Source organism: Aquarana catesbeiana, linkage group LG06 (genome assembly GCF_042186555.1).
Source record: "Aquarana catesbeiana isolate 2022-GZ linkage group LG06, ASM4218655v1, whole genome shotgun sequence".
Lineage (NCBI taxonomy): Eukaryota > Metazoa > Chordata > Amphibia > Anura > Ranidae > Aquarana > Aquarana catesbeiana.
The window spans coordinates 17,384,394-17,411,066 of NC_133329.1; the positions used below are offsets into that span (position 1 = coordinate 17,384,394).

General features: G+C 45.9%; 1 protein-coding gene across 4 annotated transcripts; it reads left to right on the forward strand.

The window, feature by feature from the left end:
* Nucleotides 1-1,555: 1,555 nt before the first annotated feature.
* LOC141148197 (uncharacterized) lies at nt 1,556-25,762 on the forward strand. 4 transcript variants are annotated; one of them, XM_073635411.1, is made up of 6 exons: nt 1,556-1,820; nt 5,167-5,443; nt 9,888-9,971; nt 12,779-12,813; nt 17,065-17,153; nt 24,291-25,762. In XM_073635411.1, the coding sequence occupies exons 1-5, from the start codon at nt 1,812-1,814 to the stop codon at nt 17,149-17,151; spliced, it is 492 nt and encodes a 163-aa protein (XP_073491512.1). In that variant the 5' UTR covers nt 1,556-1,811; the 3' UTR covers nt 17,152-17,153; nt 24,291-25,762. The 4 variants fall into 4 exon arrangements, with proteins under 4 accessions (XP_073491512.1, XP_073491513.1, XP_073491510.1 ...); XM_073635409.1 differs by having other exon boundaries at nt 1,562-1,820; nt 9,759-9,971; XM_073635412.1 differs by lacking the exon at nt 17,065-17,153 and having other exon boundaries at nt 1,558-1,820.
* Nucleotides 25,763-26,673: the final 911 nt, after the last annotated feature.

The following is a 26,673-nucleotide window of genomic DNA, read 5'->3' on the forward strand; positions in this document are numbered from 1 at the left end:
GTAGTTCTGTATTGGGTGTGTGCTGATATCTGGACACTGGGACTGCTGGGACTTGTAGTTCTGTATTGGGTGTGAGCTGATATCTGGGCACTGGGACTGCTGGGACTTGTAGTTCTGTATTGGGTGTGAGCTGATATCTGGACACTGGGACTGCTGGGACTTGTAGTTCTGTATTGGGTTTGTCCTGATATCTGTACACTGGGACTGCTGGGACTTGTAGTTCTGTATTGGGTGTGTCCTGATATCTGGACGCTGGGACTGCTGGGACTTGTAGTTCTGTATTGGCTGTGTCCTGATATCTGGACACTGGGACTGCTGGGACTTGTAGTTCTGTATTGGGTTTGTCCTGATATCTGGACACCGGGACTGCTGGGACTTGTAGTTGTGTATTGGGTGTGTCCTGATATCTGGACACTGGGACTGCTGGGACTTGTAGTTCTGTATTGGGTTTGTCCTGATATCTGGACACCAGGACTGCTGGGACTTGTAGTTCTGTATTGGGTGTGTCCTGATATCTGGACACTGGGACTGCTGGGACTTGTAGTTCTGTATTGGCTGTGTCCTGATATCTGGACACTGGGACTGCTGGGACTTGTAGTTCTGTATTGGGTGTGAGCTGATATCTGGACACTGGGACTGCTGGGACTTGTAGTTCTGTATTAGGTGTGTCCTGATATCTGGACACTGGGACTGCTGGGACTTGTAGTTCTGTATTGGGTTTGTCCTGATATCTGTACACTGGGACTGCTGGGACTTGTAGTTCTGTATTGGGTTTGTCCTGATATCTGGACACTGGGACTGCTGGGACTTGTAGTTCTGTATTGGGTGTCCTGATATCTGGACACTGGGACTGCTGGGACTTGTAGTTCTGTATTGGGTGTCCTGATATCTGGACACTGGGACTGCTGGGACTTGTAGTTCTGTATTGGCTGTGTGCTGATATCTGGACACTGGGACTGCTGGGACTTGTAGTTCTGTATTGGGTTTGTCCTGATATCTGTACACTGGGACTGCTGGGACTTGTAGTTCTGTATTGGGTGTGTGATGATATCTGTACACTGGGACTGCTGGGACTTGTAGTTCTGTATTGGCTGTGTGCTGATATCTGGACACTGGGACTGCTGGGACTTGTAGTTCTGTATTGGGTGTGAGCTGATATCTGGACACTGGGACTGCTGGGACTTGTAGTTCTGTATTGGGTGTGAGCTGATATCTGGGCACTGGGACTGCTGGGACTTGTAGTTCTGTATTGGGTGTGTCCTGATATCTGGACACTGGGACTGCTGGGACTTGTAGTTCTGGACACTAGTTACTAATCTCTGTCTAATAAAACACAGAGATGATAAAGATTCACCCGCGGAGAGTGGTTGGTGAATGTCACATTCTCCTCTTTATGAATATATTTTGTGTCTCCGGATTTGATACAAAATAAAATCCTTTGTAAGAAGATATTTCCTGTGTCTGATACTTTGTTATGATGTCATTGATGTATCTCTGACCTCATATCGGGGATGTAGGGATTGCTCTGCTCCATAATCCGGAGATGAAGGGGTTAATCGGTACAGCGGGGCCCCCTGCTGGTATCACACTATGACGGCTATTGTGTCACCATCCGCCCGTCCTCTGAACTCCACGCCACGATCACCGCCATAGAGACTGGAGACAACAAACCGGAGAGAGAATAGAAGAGGAGATGTGGAGAGGAGGCGCGGGGTGACGGAGGAGAGGAGACGCGGGGTGACGGAGGAGAGGAGACGCGGGGTGACGGAGGAGAGGAGACGCGGGGTGACGGAGGAGAGGAGACCGCCGGGATGGGTCGGGTACGTATCACCAAGAGCCCCCAATCACACCTTGCTGGGAGCTCCAAAACGCTGGAGGAGAAAAAAATCAATTATTCTCTATGGGGGCGGATCACGTCTCCACTCCGAGTCACCAGAAGCCAAACGCCCGGAGATAAAAAAAAAAGTTTCCCAGAACTTTCTCTGTAGCCCAAATCGGGCAGATTTAAGCGTTTTTGACCTTTTTTTTTCCCCATAGAAATTAGTGGAAACGCACCATTCATGCGTTTTTTTTTGTGCACATTTGCGCATTTTCTGCGTGATTTTTCTGCTCAATTGAAAAAAAAAATTTAAATAAAAAAGCAATACTATATGAATAAATAAATGTAAAATAAATACACAAATATCTAAGAATCATCATAAATAAATGAATAATATGTAATAATACATAAATAAATAACAATAAACCCCTAACCTAAAAAAAAAATAATAATAATAATAATTTATTATTAATAATAATAATAATAATAATATCAAAATCATAATAAAAAAAAACCCAAACAAAAAAGTAAATACATTAATAATAATATGTATTTATTGATTTTGTGTTTAGGGTGTTTAGTTATTTATTTTTTATTTTTTTTTAAGGGTTAGGGGTTACAGGGGTGGGGAGGCAGAAAGGCACAGTACAGGGGGAGGCAGAAAGACACAGTACAGGGGTGGGGGAAGAAAGGCACAGTACAGGGGGGGGCAGAAAGATCCACGTGGGTCTATGGGGCCTGCCATTGATTTGATCAGGCTGCCTGCATGCGGCTGCACAGATTACCCGGTGTATCCAGCATGGGTAAAGATGGCCTTTCACCAGGGCCATCCTATTAGCATCATGGGCCCCTGGGCTATGTCATACACTGGGGCCCCCTAGTCTACCCCAATTTATACATCTACTCTTAAGAATTAAAGTATAAATAGTTGATATTTATACTTTAATTACTATTATTTATTAGTACTTTCAATAAAATCAATGAGAAAACATGCCATAAATCAAAGACTAATCAACAAAAAGTGTACAGTACAAGGGGGTCAGGAGGGCACAGTACAGGGGGGGGCAGGAGGGCACAGTACAGGGGGGGCAGGAGGGCACAGTACAGGGGGAAGGCAGAAAGGCACAGTACGGGGGGGTGTCAGGAGGGCACAGTACAGGGGGGAGGCAGAAAGGCACAGTACAGGGGTGGGGAGGCAGAAAGGCACAGTACAGGGAGGGGTCAGGAGGGCACAGTACAGGGGGAAGGCAGAAAGGCACAGTACGGGGGGGGTCAGGAGGGCACAGTACAGGGGGAAGGCAGAAAGGCACAGTACGGGGGGGGTCAGGAGGGCACAATACGGGGGTGGGGGGTCAGGAGGGCACAGTACAGGGGGGGCAGAAAGGCACAGTACAGGGGTGGGGGCAGAAAGGCACAGTACAGGGGGGAGGCAGAAAGGCACAGGATAGGGGTGGGGGGCAGAAAGGCACAGTACAGGGATGGGGGGCAGAAAGGCACAGTACAGGGGTGGGTCAGGAGGTTTACAGTAAAGGGGTGTTGGGCAGAAAGGAACAGTACAGGGGTGGGAAGGCAGAAAGGCACAGTACAGGGGTGGGAAGGCAGAAAGGCACAGTACAGGGGGGTAGGCAGAAAGGCACAGTACAGGGGTGGGAAGGCAGAAAGGCACAGTACAGGGGTGGGGGGCAGAAAGGCACAGTACAGGGTGGGTCAGGAGGTTAACAGTAAAGGGGTGGGGGGCAGAAAGTCACAGTACAGGGGTGGGGGGCAGAAAGGCACAGTACAGGGGGAGGCAGAAAGGCACAGTACAGGGGTGGGGGAAGAAAGGCACAGTACAGGGGGGAGGCAGAAAGGCACAGTACAGGGGTGGGGGAAGAAAGGCACAGTACAGGGGGGAGGCAGAAAGGCACAGTACAGGGGTGGGGAGGCAGAAAGGCACAGTACACGGGGAGGCAGAAAGGCACAGTACAGGGGTGGGGGGCGGAAAGGCACAGTACAGGGATGGGAAGGCAGAAAGGCACAGTACAGGGGTGGGGGGCAGAAAGGCACAGTACAGGGGTGGGGGGCGGAAAGGCACAGTACAGGGATGGGAAGGCAGAAAGGCACAGTACAGGGGTGGGGAGGCAGAAAGGCACAGTACAGGAGGGAGGCAGAAAGGCCAAGTACAGGGGTGGGGGGCAGAAAGGCACAGTACAGGGTGGGGGCAGAAAGGCACAGTACAGGGGTGGGGGGCAGAAAGGCAGAGTACAGGGGGGAGGCAGAAAGGCAGAGTACAGGGGGGAGGCAGAAAGGAACAGTACAGAGGTGGGAAGGCAGAAAGGCCAAGTACAGGGGTGGGGGGCAGAAAGGCACAGTACAGGGGTGGGGGGCAGAAAGGCACAGTACAGGGGTGGGGGGCAGAAAGGCACAGTACAGGGGTGGGAGGCAGAAAGGCACAGTACAGGGGTGAGGGGCAGAAAGGCACAGTACAGGGGTGGGGGGCAGAAAGGCACAGTACAGGGGTGGGGGGCAGAAAGGCACAGTACAGGGGTGGGGGGCAGAAAGGCACAGTACAGGGGTGGGGGGCAGAAAGGCACAGTACATGGGGGGTCAGGAGGGCACAGTACAGGGGTGGGGAGGCAGAAAGGCACAGTACAGGGGGAGGCAGAAAGACACAGTACAGGGGTGAGGGAAGAGAGGCACAGTACAGGGGGGGGCAGAAAGGCACAGTACAGGGGTGGGGAGGCAGAAAGGCACAGTACACGGGGAGGCAGAAAGGCACAGTACAGGGGTGGGGAGGCAGAAAGGCACAGTACACGGGGAGGCAGAAAGGCACAGTACAGGGGTGGGGGGCGGAAAGGCACAGTACAGGGATGGGAAGGCAGAAAGGCACAGTACAGGGGTGGGGAGGCAGAAAGGCACAGTACAGGGGGAAGGCAGAAAGGCACAGTACAGGGGTGGGGGCAGAAAGGCACAGTACAGGGGTGGGGGGCAGAAAGGCACAGTACAGGGGGGAGGCAGAAAGGAACAGTACAGTGGTGGGAAGGCAGAAAGGCCAAGTACAGGGGTGGGGGGCAGAAAGGCACAGTACAGGGGTGGGGGGCAGAAAGGCACAGTACAGGGGTGGGGGGCAGAAAGGCACAGTACAGGGGTGGGGGGCAGAAAGGCACAGTACAGGGGTGGGGGGCAGAAAGGCACAGTACAGGGGGGTCAGGTGGGCCATTGAGATGACAGGTTCCACAATGTGATGGAAGCAAACATCACCCACACAGACTAAAATGAGATGTGATTGTATAGCTGTGAGATAAAGAGAAACGTTTGCTGTTCCGGTGGGTTATAAGACAATGCCGTCTCCCTCTTGTTTGCTCCAGAGGTTGAGTAAAGAAGTTTCTTTGGCCATCTGCTCCAGGGACAGTGAAGAGAATTACCGATGGCTACAAGATCATCTGGAGAACAAGATGTTTCATCATACAAAGGTGGTTGTCCACCCCGTCTACATATCCAACAATGCCAGCGAGTTCTATAAAGTGGCCCCCCGCCATGACTTCGCCATCCTGTACCACACCAAGAAACGGGGGAGGGTAAACGTCACCAACGTCACTGACTCTCTGTATGACCAGGAGCTGAGATATCTTCATGACAAGCTGGGTGAGTGTTGTCTTGAGGTTTAATTTTAAGAATCATGTACCATCAACACATTCAGCAGGAGCTCAAAGCTCAACTCCAGGATAATGCCTAAATACACACATAAAATACATAGAAGAGAACTGTTTTACCTGCCCATCCATTCCTGAGATGCAGGGAAGAGGTCTTGAATTTTAGGTTAAAGTGGTTGTAAACCTCTAAAATGAAAAATGAATAAAGCATATGCCTCTAAAGCACATGCGTCTATCATGTGGCCCTTGCACCCAGGGCTTTTTTTTAGTCAGAGTTGGTGGAACCCTGCACACTGTGCATAGCACCCCCAAACCCTGCATTCTGTACATAGCGCACCCCTGAGCTCTGCACTCTCTACATAGCACTCCCCTGAACTCTGCACTCTGTACATAGCACTCCCCTGAACTCTGCATTCTGTACATAACACACCCCTAAACTCTGTACATAGCGCAGCCCATGAATTCTGCACTCTGTACATAGTGAACCCCTGAACTCTGCACTCTGTACATAACACACCCCTGAACTTTGCACTCTGTACATAGTGAACCCCTGAACTTTGCACTCTGTACATAACACACCCCTGAACTCTGCACTCTGTACATAACACACCTCTAAACTCTGTACATAGCGCAGCCCATGAATTCTGCACTCTGTACATAGTGAACCCCTGAACTCTGCACTCTGTACATAGTGAACCCCTGAACTCTGCACTCTGTACATAGAACACTCCTGAACTCTGCACTCTGTACATAGTGCATCTTTATGTTTTAAAGGTATATAGTGGGTTAAAGGCTTGAAAAGTTTTTTTTTCAAATGTACGTTCAATTTTTCTAATAATTAATAAGATCAAATTGATAATAATTTTCTACTGTAGTGACATGAACAATTTAAAGGAGAAGGTTGTAATTTTGTTCCTTGAATGAACGAAATTCTAACTGTGAATGTGGTTTACAGTGCATCCGGAAAGTATTCACAGCGCTTTAACTTTTTCCACATTTTGTTATGTTACAACCTTATTCCAAAATGGATTAAATTCATAATTTTTCTCAAAATTATACCCCTGAACAATACCCCATAATAACAACGTGAAAGAAGTTTGTATGAAATCTTTGAACATTTATTAAAAATAAAAAAACAAAAAAAATCCCATGTACATACTGTAAGTTTTACAGCCTTTGCCATGACAATTGAGCTCAGGTACATCCGGTTTCCACTGATCATCCTTGAAATGTTTCTACAACTTGATTGGAGTCCACCTGTGGTAAATTCAGATGACTGGACATGATTTGGAAAGGCACACACCTGTCTATAGAAGGTCCCACAGGTAACAGTGCATGTCAGAGCACAAACCAAACCATGAAGTCCGAGGAGTTGTCTGTAGACCTCCGAGACAGGATTGTATGGAGGCACAGATCTGGGAAAGGGTACAGAAAAATTTGTGCAGCATTGAAGGTCCCAATGAGCACAGTGGCCCCCATCATCCGTAAATGGAAGAAGTTTGGAACTACCAGGATTCTTCCTATAGCGGGCCACCTGGCCAAACTGAGAAATCGGGGGAGAAGGGCTTTAGTCAGGGAAGTGACCAAGAACCCGATGGTCACGCTGACAGAGCTCCAGCATTTCTCTGTGGAGAGAGCAGAACCTTCCAGAAGAACAACCATTTCTGCAGCACCCCACCAATCCGGCTTGTATGGTAGGGTGGCCAGATGGAAGTCACTCCTCAGTAAAAGGCACATGACAGCCCGTCTGGAGTTTGCCAATAAGGCACCCGAAGGACTCTCAGACCATGAGAAACAAAATCCTCTGGTGCAATGAAACAAAGATTGAATTCTTTGCCAAGCATCATGTTTGGAGGAAAGCAGACACCACTCATCACTTGGCAAAATACCATCCGTACAGTGCAGCATGGTGGTGGCAGCATTATGCTGTGGGGATGTTTTTCAGCGGCATGAACTGCAGGACTAGTCAGGATCGAGGGAAAGTTGAATGCAGAAATGTACAGAGACATCCTTGATGAAAATCTGCTACAGAGTGCTCAGGATCTCAGACTGGGCGAAGGTTCATCTTCGAACAGGACAACGACCCTAAGCACACAGCCAAGATAACAAAGGAGTGGCTATGGGACAACTCTATGAATGTCCTTGAGTGGTCCAGACAGAGCTCAGACTTGAACCCGATTGAACATCTCTGGAGAGATCTGAAAATGGCTGTGCACCGACGCTCCTCATCCAACCTGATGGAGCTTAAGAGGTCCTGCAAAGAAGAGTGGGAGAAACTGCCCAAAAATAGGTGTGCCAAGCTTGTAGCATCATACTCAAAAAGACCTGAGGCTGTAATTGGTGCCAAAGGAGCTTCAACAAAGTATTGAGCAAAGGCTGTGATACTTATGTACATGGGAGGAGCCTGTGATACTTATGTACATGGGAGGAGTCTGTGATACTTATGTACATGGGAGGAGCCTGTGATACTTATGTACATGGGAGGAGCCTGTGATACTTATGTACATGGGAGGAGTCTGTGATACTTATGTACATGGTATTTTTTTTTTTTTTTACGTTTTAATAGCTTTTCAAAGATTTCAAACAAACTTCTTTCACATTGTCATTACGGGGCATTGTTTGTAGAATTTTGAGGAAAATAATGAATTAAATCAATTTTGGAATAAGGCTGTAACATAACAAAATGTGGAAAAAGTGAAGCGCTATATTAATACTTTTTTGGATGCACTGTATGATGAGGAAATATCATACTTATTATAATGCACATGTGCATCCTGAAATCAAACACAGCATTACAAAACATTGGCAAGGCAATTAAAGTAAATTCTCTGGATTTACTTACAAAATGAATTGAGTCCATAATGGTACTATCGCTCTGCCAAGCAATGTTTCTGAATTTCTGTATGAACATTCGAAGGAAATTCTGATAGTGTGCGGCCAGTTTAAGATTCACTTTGCCAGTCATTCACTTTGTGAGGTCATCTAGTAATGGGGTCTTTTGGGTATGGCTAAGTTTAGAACTAGAGTATGTATGTCTTCTTATCAAGTACAGTATGTCCTTGTTACTATACAGTATGTCTTCCCTATCCACTATAGTATGCCCTCATTACAGTATAGTACTTCCTTCTTACATCACAAAATAGAAGAACAATCCTCACTGGTTGTGGGATAGTGCACATAAACAGGGACTTGTCCTGGGCCAGGAGGAATCGAAATGACTGAAAATTTACCCCAATCCTCGAAATTGATCCAACTTCCTGACCAATTAAATCAGTAAAAGGGTACTTTTGGCCTCATTCTATTCCTAAGGAGAGTTCACGTACATAGTTCAGGTCCATACTAGAGCCATATCCTCCTACCTAATCCAAGGACAATCCTTCTTATTTGGATTCACAAGGGATGCAGTAAAAGGATACTTTAGAGCTCTATTGTTGGGTGAGCCCACGTTCCTTGCCCATGTCCGTAGTAGAGCCATGTCTTCCTACCTAATTAAAGGACAATCCTTCTTGTTTGGATCCACAGGGGATGCAGTAAAAGGATACTTTAGAGCTCTATTGTTAAGAGAGCCCACATCCATAGCTCAGGCCCGTACTAGAGCCACGTCCTCCTCTCTAATCTAAGGACAATCCTTCCTATTTGGATTTACAGGGGAAGCAGTAAAAGGGTACTTAGGACCTCATTCTATTGTTAGGGAGAGTTCACATTCATAGCTCAGGTCCATACTAGAGCCATGTCCTCCTACCTAATCCAAGGACAATCCTTCTTTTTTTGGATTTACAAGGGATGCAGTAAAAGGATACTTTTGAGCTCTATTGTTGGGGTCGCCCATGTTCTTAGCCCATGTCCATAGTAGAGCCATGTCTTCCTACTTAATCCAAGGACAATCCTTTTAGTTGGATCCACAGGGGAAGCAGTAAAAAGTTACTCTGGGGCTCTATTTTTCGGGGAGCCCACATTCGTAGCCCACGTCAATAGTAGATCCATGTCCTCCTATCTAATCCAAAGTTGATCCTTCTTATTGGATTCACAGGGGAAGCAATAAAAGGATACCTTAGACCTCATTCTAGGCCTCAAATGCATACATTTACATTTATCAACATTAAAGCTCACTTGCCATAGGATTTAAGTATGTGGTAGCAAAACATTCTCTAGTAGACAGGTAAGTCACCGACCCTTTGGCTGTGTATTGATTTACCTAGCAGTATGGTGTTTGGTGAACATTCACTTACTTTACAATGACACATCATGAGTGAGCATCACTATAGGCCATATCTGAGTAAAAAAAGCTTTCATTTCTTTCTTTAAAGGTAAGAAAAGTGTTGTGGTTGTGATAGACGATCTGGAGGAGAGCGGTGACCATGATAAAAACAGAATTCAAAGTGCACAAGAAGACCTTCATAAGTACGCATGCAATTTATTCCTCTTCTCCACCACAGATAAAAATCATATCAATGGACAGAGAAGGGTCCAAGGAGGAGTAGCAGACAAACTGAAAGCTTTAAAGAAAGAAATTAAAACAGGTAACATGTTAAATCTTTGCCATAAAAAAGTAAATATTATATAAATTATGTGGCCGCAAGTTTGTGAACTGTTGACCATCACCCCAATATGAGATTGATGGACATCCCAAAACAAACCATGGCCACTATTTTGGAGCTGTCCGCTCACCCATTGCCATTAATATGGAGTGCCCCCTCCCCCATGGCCATTACTATGGACTTCCCCCCCTCCCATGGCCATTAGCACGGAGCTGTTCACTTCACCCTTAGCCATTAATATGGACTTGCCAACCCTCCCCATGGCCATTAATATGGAGGTGTTTACTTCACCCTTGGCCATTAATACAAACTTGCCAACACCCCCCCCCCCCCCGGGCCTATAACATCCTCCGATCTTCTGGGAAGGCTTTCCACAATATTTTGTACTGCATCTGTGAGAATTTGTGGCCATTTGTGATGATGTATGAGAAGACCTGGCACACAATTTATTCTGATTCCTCCCAAATCTGTTCAGAAGAGTTGAGGTTAGGGCTCTGTGCATGTGACTCGAGTTCCTCCACACCAAACCGGTGAAACCATGTCTTTATGGAGCTGACTTGGTGGAGCTGGTGTGGTGGGACTCAGTCGTTCTGGGACAATAACGTGACCTCACCTAACTGGGAAAAACACTTTTTCAGTAATACAGCTCCACTCATTTTGAAAGTATGGCCCATTGTATTTACCCTCATAATAGGTTGCTCTGGACCACAAATAATTGTGGCCCAGAGCAAGAGATTGTGGATTTCGCCAGATGTCTGGCAGAATTGCATATTTCCAATAGGTGAATACAACAGAAACCCAACTAGTATAAGCTCAAAAGCCTCCCCATGAAGATGTTCTGCTGTCACCCATGCAGGAGAAAATGTATTAAATAATGTATTTTAAAACAAATGTAACCTGCCCGTGCCCTCCTCCATGACTTTTCCATCAAAATCAACAATGCAACCATCAGTCCCTCCCCTCACGCCAAGGTACTCGGTGTAATCCTAGACTCTGACTTGTCATTTCAGCCTCAAATCCAATCGTTGTCCAAAGGTTTGTAGAATTCACCTCTCTAAACATTTCTAAAATTCGCCCCTTTTTAACAAATGAAACCTCCAAGCTCCTCATTCACTCCCTTGTTATCTCTTGCCTTGACTATTGCAACTCCCTTCTCATTGGCCTGCCTCTCCATAGGCTCCTCCCCTCTTCAGTCTATCATGAATGCTGCTGCCAGACTTATCCACCTTACCAACCGCTCAGTGTCTGCCGACCCTCTACTTCAATCCCTACACTGGTCTCCATTCAGTGTCTGCCAACCCTCTCCTCCAATCCCTACACTGGTCTCCATTCAGTGTCTGCCAACCCTCTCCTCCAATCCCTACACTGGCTCCCAATCACCCAGCGAATGAAATTCAAAATACTAACCACAACATACAAAGCCATTCACAACTCTGCCCCGAGCTACATCACCAATCTTTTCTCCAAATATCACCCAAATCGACCTCTCCGCTCTTCTCAAGACCTCCTGCTCCCAAGCTCTCTCGTCTCCTCCTCCCATTCTCGTCTCCAGGATTTCTCCAGAGCCTCCCCCATCCTCTGGAACTCACTACCTCCACCTGTCCGGCTATCCCCTACTCTTGCTACCTTCAGGGGATCCCTGAAAACTCATCTCTTCGGGGAAGCCTATCACGTCTCCAACTAATCTCCTACCACTTCCATCAGCTCATTCCCCACAGTTACAACCTTTTGTACCACCTGCCTCACCCTATTAGATTGTAAGCTCTTCTGAGCAGGGCCCTCTTAATCCTCTTGTATTTTATTGTATTATAACTGTATTGTCTCCCTTTTATATTGTAAAGCGCTGCGTAAACTGTTGGCGCTCTATAAATTCTGTATAATAATAATATCAATAATTTGGCAAAGTTGGCTTGATAACCCAAGTCTTGCCTCACCAGCATTAGTGATGGATAAGTTATTACAATTATAAGACCACTTATGCCCCGTACACACGATCGGAAATTCCGCCAGCAAAAGTCCGATGAGAGGTTTTGGTCGGAAAATGCGACCGTGTGTACGCTCCATCTGACTTTTGCTGGCAGAATTTCGGCCAGCAAAAGATTGAGAGCATGTTCTCAATTTTTCGGTCAGGAAAAAGTTCAGATCGGAAATTCTGATCGTCTGTACAAATTCCGACCCGCAAAATTCCTACGCATGCTCGGAAACAATTCGACGCATGCTCGGAAGCATTGAACTTTATTTTCTCGGCTCGTCGTAGTGTTGTACGTCACCGCGTTCTTGACGGTCGAAAGTTCAGAGAACTTTTGTGTGACCCGTGTGTATGCAAGGCAAGCTTGAGCGGAATTCCGTCGGAAAAACCAACCAAGTTTTTTTCCGACGGAAAATCTGCTCGTGTGTATGGGGCATTAGAGTCATCATGGTTATAGCCCAAGTTTGGGAATTTCTCTGTTGCACATCCGAGAGTAAACAAAGGAGACTTCTGACTAAATGTTCCACAATAAACTCGGGCTGTTTTGTCTTAATTTGTTTTGCTCTATGTTTTTCTTTTTTACTGTTTTTGTGTTTTAAAAAAAAAAGTTTTGGATATGCTTTACATATGATGTGATGCTCTGTACCTGGTCTTGTATTCCATGTTCAATGCAAGTGTTGATAGTTGACATCTATGTCTTCCAACACTATAATGTACAAGCCTTCCTTGTCAAAAAAAAAGTTTTGATTTAAAAAAAAAAATAATAATGTATTTAAATTCTGCTTTCACTCTTACACTTTTACTTTAATTTCATCCACAGGAAGAAGAAAAGCAAAGAGGAGGAAATCCACCAAGGTAAATAGAAAGTCTATAGATTTAATCAGTGTATAACATAAAGGCATCTAGATAGATAGAAAGATAGATAGATAGATAGATAGATAGATAGATAGATAGATAGATAGATAGATAGATAGATAGATAGATAGATAGATAGATAGATAGATAGATAGATCCAACAGCAGGGGAGGGGTGAGAGGTAAAGAAAAAGATGTAAGTGGGTGGGGGTGATGAGAGAAAGGAAAGAGAGAAGGGAGAGACTAGCGTTCTTGGCTTAGAGGTCCCACTTTGTGCTCTAATCCCATCTGTGACATTATCTCCATGGAATTCATTTGTTCTATTCATGTCTCTATTTGTCTCTTCCCAAAACACATTGCAAGACCAACTGGCTTCCACCCAAAGTGACCCTGAAGTGCGAATGTGACATCAGACTGTAAGCTCCTGTGGTGGACAGAGACTGACGAGTATGATTCTACGCCAGCGGTTTTCAACTTAGGAGGCAAAAAGGGCCTCATCTGTGGCCCCTGACAGCTCCAAAGGGCCATGTATAGTATCCAGTATATGGGAGAGACTTCATACATATTAGAGGAGATGGTCAGAGACTATAGATATACAAACAGGTGTAGTTGGAGAATGAAGACACACGGCAGGAGACAGTCAGAGACTGGGGATATGCTACACAAGACTGTTAGAGATCACTGACATTACAGCTTCTTTTCACATGAATGCTCCCAATACTGACTGCTAGGGTTTGTAGAACGGCCACACAGCCACAGCCAAAGGCAGTCATGTGGAACTGGGGCTGCAGGTTGGGCACCAGGGTTCTATGTCTACTACATGCCACATACTTGGTGTAGATCAAGCTGGAGAGGTGGCTCCCCCTGCACCTCTTTTCCAAAACCCCTGGTAGTGGTGACAGGAGTTGTGAGGGCACAAAGTGGCATGAGGATCCATGTAGCAGGCAGCGCCAACTGTTGGATGCAAGACACAGATGGCTGTGGACCACTAGACAAGAACCAGAGGCAGAACATGGTCATACATGATAGAAGACCAGACACAAGCCAAAGGCCATCAAAAGCCACAGTGAGGTACAGGAGGCAGTCAGGATACAAGCCAAGGTCAGTTCACAGCCAGGCATGGAGGTACCAAATATGGAAGCAGAATACAGAGTCCAAACATAGGCCGAGGTCACAGCAGGTAGACAGGAATCCATAAATGGGTCGAAGTCAAACCGGCTCCTACATAGGAAGGCAAATCAGGAACTATTTGAAGACCAGTCAGCAATCTGTCTATGTCACATTTCAGCTTAAATAGGCTATTCAGTGATATTTAGCTGATATAGCTTCATGGTTTGGTGTATTTATATGCCTATCTGCCTTGTTTCTTTGTACTTGAGATTTCAGATGTTTGTTACCTGTGGATATCTCTTTAAAACTCAATAAAAACATATACTTGAAAAAAAAATAGGCTATTCAGTGCCAATACCAGTGCCCAGCATGCACATGCTCCTATGCCCACGTTAATACTTTAGGGCAGGGGTGCCCAACCTTTGGTGCCCAATGATGTGGCCCACAACCTCAAACCAAGGAATCACCTGGCCCCGCTCGAGGATGGCGGGTCGGCAGGCCCAGATTGTGATTAACCCACCACTCCAGAGTGCATGGAGTCGGAGCTGGCAGCAGAGGGAGCAGGCGGCCATGGAGGGAGCGGGAGCCGCATTGCCAGCTCCTGCCCCAAGCAGAATGATACCAAATGCACTTCTGGGACCTTTGAAGCTGCCTGGAGAGCGATGCCAGTAGAAGCTGGAGGAGGAAAAGGTTTATTAAACATCACATAAACCTGCACTTTTGCAATGGGCATATTAAACACTTTCTGAAAGTGCACCACACCCGCAAGATGTAATAGATGTCTATGGCTCAGGGCAGCTTAAAATGAATGATTCACCGGACCACACATGTAAATTGCCACCATCCCTTCATAATACATGTCAATGAACCTCAAAAAAATGGATTTTGTGGGCAATTTGAAAGGATATATAAAACTTCATATATAGAAAATTATTATTTATTGTAGAAAAAGTGCATATAAAGTCTTGTATTGAAAATACAAAACCTTACACCAATAATGAACAGGTAATTGGTCGTGGAAAATACAGCTAGATAATAGCACCAATTCCCAAATTGACATGGATACGATAGGAAGATGGGAGCAAAACAAAAAAATATATATAAAAACAAAAGACACAGGCATGTACAATACTGTTATTACGATGTTAAACAGGACAGCATGAGGGGGGCGTGTCCTGACCATGGAGGAGTGAGGTTGTGTCTTGCCTCTGCTCCGCTCCACCGCCGCAATAATCAGCCAAAAACGGGGGGTAAATCGCCACTACAGACTCCCCACATGTCACAGAGGCTCAGGCAATCTACACAGCCGGCAAGGACCGATAGTTCCAGGCAGGGACAGCTGGATTACTACTTCACAGGGACCCGAGGACAAGGCCGCGAACCATCCAAGATGGCGCCGCCCGGGAAGGCCCAGAAGGCGAGCAAATCCTCCCAGCCAGCTGCAGCCACAACACGGGCACTGAAGGGAACAAACTCCCCAGCATCTCCGGTTCCATCCCCAGGGTCGGTGAGTGATTCTGCCCCCTGTGCTTCCCCAGCTTCTCTAGGAGGCCGCTCTGAGATCTCTGACTATCTCAGTGATGAGGACATTCGGCGCCATATTATGTCCCTGCCTACCAAAGAGGACTTGGAGCGCTTCACAAACAGAGTGGAGAAAGCCTTCACTGAGGACATAGCCCAATTGAAAACTGACACCACTCACTTGGGTAACAGAATAGAATCTATTGAAGAAAAACTGGAGGAGGCTCTCCCCACTATTGCTCTACTGCAATCACAATGCCAAATACAAAGTCAGCAGATTGAAAGCTTGCTTTGCCAGCTGGATGACGCTGAAAATCGCAGCAGGAGAGCCAACATAAGGATCAGAGGCCTGCCTGAAGCCACAGCTTCAAGGGATATTATCCCCACACTGACAGACATCTTCAGGGATATTCTAGGCCTATCTGCAACTACACCAATAGAAATTGACAGGGCACATAGAGCCCTGAGACCTCCATCTCAAGACATAGACAATCCTAGGGACATAATTTGCAAACTTCACAAGTATAATCTGAAAGACCGCATTATGCAAAAAATGCGTGGTAAACCATTCTATGATTTTGACGGCGCGCACTTATTTTTCTACCAAGATATCTCCAGACGCACCCTCACGCAACGCAGGGCTTTGCGTCCACTCCTGAATGCCGTTCAAGAGGCGGGTCTGCCGTACCGCTGGGGCTTCCCTTTCTTCCTACAAGTGACAAAAAATGGACGCCAAGTCACACTACGCAATAAGGATGACCTACCGAACTTCCTTTCCACTCTCGACCGGGCTCCAGTGGACTTTCCAGATTGGAGAAGCACACCTAATGCTCCCGGGACTCAAACCCCATCTCAATGGTCAACAGTCTCCCGCAAGAACCGCAGAAGAGACAGACAGCACCAGAATCAAGATACTGAAACAGGACCCTCCACCACAAGAGATTAACACCGCAGTCCTCATGTGATACCCTGATAAATATGGATGACTTATACAATTCATACGCAGCCCATGTGTGATACCCTGAGGACTATGGGTGAACTACTAAAAAGGTCCACACTCACACTCTGAGACTTTGCCCCCCCTTCATCCCAATTGGATATGCAAAGCAGGATACCCGCGAACAAATCTTCAGATTATCTACGATCACTAGCTACAATCAGTAAATGAGGGACACTCGCTGACAAAGTCCAAGAACCAGATGACCTCAAGCGAAAACCACCTTCCTGATCTTATTGTCTCACCCATTTTTACTTAGGCCCCATACAATGTCAGGTTGTTTACGCCCCCCTAGAATGATTCCCCCTGTTTAATACCACGATCTACAGATGCGGTGGAAGGAGACGGCACCCCTTGTCTCCCCCCGTGTTTAGGTTCATGTTCCCCCACGTAGGCCACCCCTTGTTGGGTATTGTCCCTAGTTGGGACATTAGTCTAAGGTCTGAGGCCTCCCCTGCTATTAGGGCAGACCTCACACCTCACAAGCAGAACCTCTGCTCATTATCACTGTTACTCATAAGTTGTACTGTTTTGTATGTTTTAACAATACTCACTTTGTGTTTTTTTTTCCTCTACCTTTCTGGCCTCTCCCACCCTCTCCCTATCCCACCCCTTTTTTCACAGGAGCGATACTTCACTAGGGGCTCCGTGCCGGACGGGCTCGACCGCGCGACATGCGTCCAACCACCTGACCCATCATGTCTACATTAAAGGTAATATCCTATAACATAAGAGGCATATGCTCCCCAGGGAAGAGAAGCAAATTATGGTGGGAACTCAAAAAACTGAAGGCACAAATAGTTTTTTTACAAGAAACCCATTTTACCCATCTCTCCTTACCTAGACTTCCGACCCATTTATATAACCAGTGGTTTCACAGCACTTCCCCAACCTCCAAATCTAAGGGAACTTCAATAGCGATTCATAAAACATGCCCTTTTCAACTTTTAAACAGCAAAATAGACCCATTAGGTCGATACGTTTTCCTGAAAGGCACCATAGCAGAACGTAAATACACGTTCGCCTCGATATACGCTCCCAACTCAAATCAAATTTCCTTCATAGACAAGGCCCTTGAACTCTTGACAGTGTTTAAGGAGGGATTTGTAGTCCTTGGGGGAGACTTTAACGTCAGCCCAGACCCTTCCATTGACACCTCTAACTCTAGTCACACCCACTCTTACGCCTTTCTAAAACACTTCCGTAGGTCCTTTCAATCACACATGCTAGTTGATGGTTGGAGGGCCCTACACCCTGCGGAGAGGGACTACAGCTATTATTCGGCAATACACGATGTCTATACCCGAATAGATCAAATATATGTTGATCGGCGGGCGCTGGAGCTCCTACAGTCAGCATCCATAGGGAACATCACCATATCGGATCATGCACCGGTGGGTGTGACCCTTAAGCTACCATCCGCCTCTCGCGGGGCATGGACGTGGAGATTAAATGAAAATTTGCTGGATGATGCGGCTGTGGGAGCTGGAGTGTCGGAAGCCATCACAAACTATTTTAGAGAGAATACCACTAACGATCTGAAAGAAAGCATAGTATGGGAAGGCCATAAGGCTGTAATAAGAGGAGAGCTAATATCTTTAGGGGCCAAACTCAAAAAGATGCTCCAAGCTGACTTCACAAGAGTACTGACTGCCCTTCAAGAAGCAGAACTAAAACATAAACAAAATGAGAGCCCTGGGGCATTACAGAGGTTGACTGAACTACGAAATTTGTTGTCACGTCTACTAGATAGACAGACTCGAAAACAAGCCAGACGCCTCTCACACAAATATTATGAACATGGTAATAAGTGTGGGCGCATGCTCGCTAGAGCTCTTCGTAAGAAACAAGCCCAGACTTATGTCCACAAGCTACGCTCCCCAAATGGAGATGTTTCGGTCCAGTCCTCTGGAATTGCTGCAGGGTTCCAAGAATACTATACTCAACTTTACAATTTGACCACTGATCACCCTTTAGATGCTCAGGCAAATAGGATTACAGCCATACGAGACTACCTGGCTTCAGCCGGTGTTCCACCCCTAAACGAAGATCAATGCACTGAACTAGAACTACCAATATCACCAGAAGAGATAGAGTTAACAGTGAAATCCCTGCCCAAAGGAAAAAGCCCAGGCCCAGACGGCTTTACAGGGACATATTATAAAATGTTCCTACATCTTTTAAGCCCCCACATGTGCAGATATTTCAATACCATTGCAGATGGGAATCCTATCCCCACGGAGGCACTCCTAGCACACATAACAGTGCTACCCAAAGAGGGCAAAGACCCGATGCTACCCCAAAGCTACCGACCCATATCCCTCCTTAATGTTGACATTAAGATTATGGCAAAGGTATTAGCAAACAGACTTGGGAATCTTATACCTAATATAGTCCACCCAGATCAAACAGGGTTCATTAAAGGGAGGGAGGCAAGAGATAACTCAATTAGAGCCATCCAACTCATACATTGGGCGCGCACCCGCCCAAACTTAAAACCTTACGTAATTCTCTCTACTGACGCCGAGAAGGCTTTCGACCGGGTCGATTGGACATTTCTTAAAATGGTATTAGAGACACTAGGACTCAAGCCACGCATGCTTGCCTCGATCCTAGCTCTTTATTCCACTCCCTGTGCACAAGTTAAAGTGAACGGAGTATTATCCTCTCGGTTCCCGATTCGGAATGGCACGAGACAGGGGTGCCCACTTTCCCCTCTCCTTTTCGCTATAGTTCTTGAACAGTTGTTATGCACTGTCAGAGCGAACATAAACATAAAAGGCTTGAAGATCGGAACGACTGAACACAAACTGTCTGCCTACGCGGATGATGTTCTATTTCATCTATCGGAGCCCCTGATCTCGCTGCCAAACTTGATGAAGGAACTGAATGAATTCGGAGCATTATCAAACTTTAAAATTAATCTCTCTAAATCAGAAATTTTACCTGTCCACTTGCCTCCCCCCCTGATGAGTAACTTGCAAAATACATTCCCCTTTGCTTGGGCCAAATCTTCAATTAAATATCTAGGAATACAACTGACAGACAGATATGATACCCTGTACACCACAAATTTCCCCCCACTCCTTAATATAATTAAAAAAGATCTCTCACAATGGACTAAGACTGCTTTCACATGGATAGGACGCGTCAACATAATCAAAATGAATATTTTACCCCGCATCCTTTTTTATTTACAAATGATCCCCATACCCCTACCGAACAAGTTTTTCTCCCAGATTAATAGTATACTATCGGGTTTTGTATGGAACTCGCAGAAACCTAGAATAGCCTTGAGAGTGCTGAAACGATCCAAATTGACGGGAGGGCTAGGAATTCCTGACATTTTGAAATACCATAGAGCTATAGTCCTTCAAAAAATCCTCAGTTGGCGCTTCCACACCCAGTCCAAGCTTTGGGTCTCCTTGGAAAAATGGCTAGCGGGTAGGAATCTAGCTTATGCGCCATGGCTACCTGGGGAGTGCAGGGGACTGTCGGAGGATACCTCCCCTCTGACGCTCCACGCACTCTCCGCTTGGGACAAATTGAACTCAAATTTAAATTTGTCTCCTCCTATGTCACCACTAGCTCCACTAGGGGGATTTCTCTGGTTCCCACCAGGAGAACAAATGGCCTTTTTCGGCCCTTGGTTGGATGATGGAAATGCCAGCTGTGGGAAACTAATGCATAAAGGTAAATTAATGGACTTTGAATCTTTACAAAAGAGACACGAAGGCTCCAGAATGAACTTCTGGAGATACAGACAGCTCCACCACTTCTTCCAGGCAAATGGGAATTCAATTAGAGACCTTTCCACTCTCACAAGCTTTGAAAAAATTTTCATAGAAGAAGACCCAATCCCCCACATGGTCTCGGAAATGTATCGCCTATTAAGTAATACTACTGACAAGCTTAGGCCAACTTATATAAGGGCATGGGAAAGGGACTTAAAGATGGATCTCCACCCAACTCAACTAACACACCTTTACCATCTAACCCATTCGAGCTCCATAGAATCCAAATCTCAAGAAACTAATTATAAAATTCTATCGCGTTGGTACCGGGTCCCGGCTGACTTAGCTCGCATCTACCCCAAGACATCGGACCTGTGTTGGAGAAAGTGTGGACAAAAAGGTACACTCCTCCACATCTGGTGGGAGTGCCCACTGATACAACCATACTGGAATGAAATTAAAAACTTAATAAAAGAGATTCTAGATCTTGACATCCCTATGTCACCTGCACACTTCCTCCTACACATTCCACAAATGCCAATCAGTAAATACAGAAAATGTATATTGCCACATCTCCTAAACGCAGCCAGAAGCCTCATCCCGATATATTGGAAACAAACCAGGACCCCATCAAAAACAGACTGGATAAAGAAAGTGAATGACATTAGGGAAGCCGAACACTGGGTAGCGACCTGTAAGGGGAAAATAGAAAGATTTGAAACTATATGGACCCCCTGGAAAGAATATATGACAGAACCTGACCATGAAAACTCCAGTTTAGACATAGCCCTGCTAGAGTTAGCAGAACCTTCCCTAGGATCTCGCCTTAATGTCAACAATACCTTATAAAGAATAAGATCCACATTAAATGTTGAAAAGACGTGCGGTGGTCGGGGCCCGTTCGGCGCGGATTCCTGTGACTTCTTCAAACACAAGGTATGCTCCTCTCCTACCTTCCCCACTCTCCCCACCTACCTACACCCTTCCCTTACTCCAACTCTTTATCTATACTTTCTCCCCCTCTTTCACCTACTTTCTATCACTAACTATAATTTATAGAGTATGCAATCTTTCTATACCCATGGACGGGATACCAACTGTATAGTCACTCCCCAACAGAGAGCAACAAAGCAATAGTGGCCAATCACAGGGGTGTGGGCCCGGCTCCCCCAGGCCCTGTTGGGGCGGGGGGGCCGCGTCTCGCACTCCAGAGGATGGGTGTCGGGGGGGTGCTCCCGCCGAGGTGGCGGCCCGGGGGAGGTTGTTGGAGGCAGAAGGCCCCCCTCTCCCCGGGTGGTCGTCGGGGGGGGCGCTCCATATACCCACCTGAACAACCTGCATCCTGGGTGGGGAGGACCGTCACCGGATGGGGCTCGCGCCCCGGGGATGTAAGGAATCAATAAGATGTCTAAAAGCCACAAAAATTGTGATTTAATATTACTTGAGATAGGGCTGGTTGCAAAACCTTATGTTGCTGTAAACCTTCCTTGGGCCACATTATTAATGCTTACTCTATGTAATGTTTCTGTTTTCACTGAAATGTTCTCAAAATAAAGATTATACAAAAAAAAAAAAAAAAAAAAAAACAGGACAGCATGATAAAGCAGCAGCCCCTTGGGACATGATGTGCAGCTACACCCTATCAGTCTGACGAGTACTTTCAGTGCTGCTATGTAGCCTTTCCAAGTCCCTTGGCTTTCAAGTTTCTTTTGGGTCCATATTCTGGTCCTTTTGTTCCCTCTGTGACCCCCAGTCGCTTGTGGTCCCGACTTGCATTGTCAGCCTCTGAGGAGACTGCAGTGGGACCTTCGCCCCATATTCCCGGATGAACTGGGCTAGAAGCACTGCCCTGGGAGTGGGGACACAGAAGGCCTGTACTTCCAAAAGACAGCCCTCCCCCTGAAGAAGCCCGATCTATGGGCGAAACATGTTGGGATTTTTTTATCATGCTGTCCTGTTTAACATCGTAATAACAGTATTGTACATGCCTGTGTCTTTTGTTTTTATATATTTTTTTTTGTTTTGCTCCTCAAAATAAGAAATAAATCTTCTTTTATTGAATATATTTGACGATATTTTTGCACCTCCGAAAATCCCTACCCCATCTTCCTATCGTTTCCATCACACCAATAATTTTATCAACATTACACAGTTGACAGTTATGCCCCGTACACACGGTCGGACTTTGTTCGGACATTCTGACAACAAAATCCTAGGATTTTTTCCGACGGATGTTGGCTCAAACTTGTCTTGCATACACACGGTCACACAAAGTTGTCGGAAAATCTGATCATTCTGAACGCGGTGACGTAAAACACGTACGTCGGGACTATAAACAGGGCAGTGGCCAATAGCTTTCATCTCTTTATTTATTCTGAGCATGCGTGGCACTTTGTCCGTCGGATTTGTGTACACATGATTGGAATTTCCGACAATGGATTTTGTTGTCGGAAAATTTTATATCCTGCTCTCAAACTTTGTGTGTCGGAAAATCCGATGGAAAATGTGTGATGGAGCCCACACACAGTCGGAATTTCCGACAACAAGGTCCTATCACACATTTTCCATCGGAAAATCCGACCGTGTGTACGGGGCATTAGTCATAAAGTGGTAGTCCCCATCTACTTGCTCTTCCCTTCGCCATTGATTGTGCTGAGGATAACAGCAGAAGGGGATATCCAACGCGTTTCATTATGTACTGTTATAAATCTTCTTCAGGGAATAGTACCACTTCTGGAAAAAACAGTTTACATTAGTAAAAAAAAATTGGTACACGATTGTGTGAAATATATGTGTAAATCGTCATCAACATACACTTACAAAATGTGTCTAGCAGAAGCACTCCTCCAAATGGTAAGGATACCAAACATAAGCCATTGAAGATCTCCCCCAAGAAGACACCAAAGTGTCAACATCCATTTTTTGCCTGGTATAAACTGCCCTCAATGGCACTGGAAAACTTTGCACTGTGGGGTGAAGGGGGAGAAAAATGATGATAAATCCCCGGGATGAAAGTTAGTCTCAATTCCAGGGGAGGCTGGGTCAGCCTAGGATGATGTTCCCCAAAAGGCTGGCTCAGTAACTAATAAAAATACTTGGAAAATCCCTTAAGCAAAACGTGCATTGGTCCAGAAAATCCCATTTTTTTTTTTAGGTTCATTTACATGGCTCAGTACAGCCAACCGCAGGTGCACTGTGCTGCTCCCGCGGTGCAGGTAAATCACAGCACATCAGTGTGAAAGCAGCCTAATGCCGCGTACACAGGACCGGTTTTGCCATCGGAATAAACTCCGAAGGTTTCTCCGATGGAATTCCGCTCAAGCGGTCTTGCCTACACACGGTCACACCAAAGTCCGACCGTCCAGAACGTGGTGACGTTCAACACGTACGACGGGACTAGAAAACGGAAGTTCAGTAGCCAAGATCTTCCGTCTTGTACTTGCTTCAGAGCATGCATCGTTTTTGGTACATGGGAACAGCATACAGATGAGCGGTTTTCCCGATAGTAATTAGTTCCGTCGGAAAAATTTAGAACATGATCACTATCTAAGTCCGTCTGAATTTTCGGCGGAAAAAGTACGATGAGGCATACACACGGTCGGATTAAGCTCCCGTCGGACTTTTTCTGATGGACATTCCGCTCATATGTACGCGGCATTATAGGGGGCTCAGGACAGTAAGGGCCTATATACATTTGCAGTTTGGGGGGGGGGCATTAAAACCCCATAGTTCATTGTGCTACCAAATCACTTAAGTGGCCCTCACTCTTCATAATGTTGAGCACCCCTGCGTTAGTGCGGGTGTCCCAATATATGCCTTTCAGTGAGCTAATACTTAGAAACACGAGCACATGTATGTGCATGCAATGGTCTTCTTGTTCTAGCACATACTGGACTTTTCTTACACTATGTAAAATCTTGGATTGTATGTTGGTGTATATAAATGTAGCAAGTAAATATGATATGGATGCATGTATAGAGGACACTGTGCCAGTTTCCGTAATCAGAGTCCTCGCCAAGACTTGGTTTGGGTAAGAACTGAAAATACAACCCAAGCGCTTTCTCTTTATTCTTCCTCCATAGTCAATGGAACACTTCTGTTTTCTCTCTTCTGTAGTTTCTGCCAGACAGAAAGACGCGACCAGCTGAGCCAACCGGCGACCACCAATGAGGAACCTCATGTCTCTGTTCTAAATGGGAGAACATGTCTATTTTTTTAGTGTTAACTTGAACCCTTACACTAATCCATGGAATATAAGAATTTTATTTTCTCAACATTGTTACTAAGCAGAAACAGAAAGGGGTGGCACCGTGTTCACCATGATGCCACTTGTGTCTGACTCCAACGCCGGCACGGTTAAAGAGTTGGCACCAAACCTCAAAAATGTACAAATTGTGGATCAATTCAGCCAGAAAGCTGTAACAGTCCGGGAACGTGGAGCAGAGAGGAGCAACGCAACACAAACCACACATCGATGAGGTCACCTCCTCTTTTTCATGACTTTATTTAGCAACAAGCGGCTTACAAAAATGTCCCCGTAAAGTACGGCTCCTCCCTAACGCGTTGTGCCCCAATATTCTTAGTCGTGAGCATAGGACTCCCACAAGTGTGCGCTTTGGGTCAAATCCTTAGAAAAGAAGGAAGTAGCTCCATGTTGTTTATTATAAATCCAGAATTAAATATTTTGAACTAGAATATTTACATCCTCGGAAGCCAACACATTTCGAGCGGCTTCCACATGCCCCTTAATCAGGGCTAAAAGAGTATGCATTTTTTTTTGTAAGGTTCCTTTTTATTAAACGCATGCAAATAATATAATTGTTTTACCAATATGAATGAAACATGAATGTAATATTGTGAAAAGCAAACACTATTTTGTAACTTTTTTAGAGCTTTATTACTATTCTGTTGTGCATAGTGACACCAAAAATATTTCTTCTGGTTTTCACCAAATGTATGACTGATACACAGTTTAATATTCTGTCACTCTGTATTGTTTTTTTATGAAAAACAGTTAAGCCTTGTCCACACGATCGGATTGTTGGCCAAATAAAAACCGTGGACTTTTGTCCGAAGGGCGTTGGCTCAAACTTGTCTTGCATACACACGGTCACACAAATGTTGTCGGAAATTCCGAACGTCGAGAACGCGGTGACATACAACACGTACGACGAGCCGAGAAAAATGAAGTTCAGTAGCCAGCGCGGCTCTTCTGCTTGATTCCGAGCATGCGTGGAATTTTGTGCATCGGAATTGTGTACACACGCTCGGAATTTCCGACAACATGTCGGAAAATTTGAGAACCGGCTCTCAAACATTTGTTGTCGGAATTTCCGACAACAAATGTTCCATGGCGCCTACACACGTTCGGACTTTCCGCCAACAAGCTCACATCCAACATTTATTGTCGGAAAATCCTATTGTGTGTATGGCCCGTGGTCACCTTGGTGGACGATCGCGGTGATCACATGATTGTAATCATTTTAGACTGGGTGCTACCAGAGCATAGGCTCTGCATCTGTAGAATGTCAGCTACCGCCTGGTCTGGGAAAGCAGTAAAATGTAATAAAAAATTTTAAAAATTTAAATTCGCATTGGGCTGATGTGGTGTGACGATGACACTGTTTCAGTGCACATACGGTACTGCACTTAATTTATTTTTCTAAAGAATTAATAACAAAGCATGCGCCTGCCAGTACATCTCATTGGTCTCTGTATGTTGCCTTTTTGTTATTTTGTTATTAGTTACTTTGTTATTGCCAATACTAAAACCACTTCCACCCAAAAAAATAGTCCTTCTATCAAACAACCTTTATACCTTTGTGGCGCAGTAACCCATATGTGTGGCCGCAAAAACCTGGGCTTTAACCCCTTGGCGCCGGTCCTTACGCAAATACGCTGCCTTAGTGCCGAGGGGTCAAAAATTGGCATTAATTGCTGCCGATATTTGTGCTGAGAGAGCGTGCGTCCCGGCACAATTGCTGTAGACTAACCGAAAGCTCTCGATCGGGAGTTTTTCGGATCATGTGACAGCCAATCACATCGGTCACGTGATCTGAAGCTTCACCCTGCCTCCCGGCGTCATTAACCTCCTACAGGGTCGGGAGGCGCCGGTGTCTTGTCGAATACAGTCCCCTATCCAAAAGTGTCCGCCCTGTACTGCGCAGGCGCAGTACGGAGGACAAACGAGACGCCGAAAGTCTCCGAAGTTCAACAGCTGATCGTCAGCTGTACACGGCGCCTGCGCATTTATTCTTACCCTATGTCCAGGATCATTCCCTACTATCCAAGTGGACATAGAGTTAGAATAAATAGTTGCCGAGCACAGCGAGGCCGTGCCCAAAGCGTGGCGAGCGAAGCGAGCCCGCGAGGGGCCCTCTTACACTGCCATCGCTAACAAGTGCCGAGCGCCGTGTACAGCTGATGGTCAGCTGATCAACTTTGGACATTTTCGCCATCTCCTTCTCCTCCCTACTGCGCAGGCGCTGCGCCTGCGCAG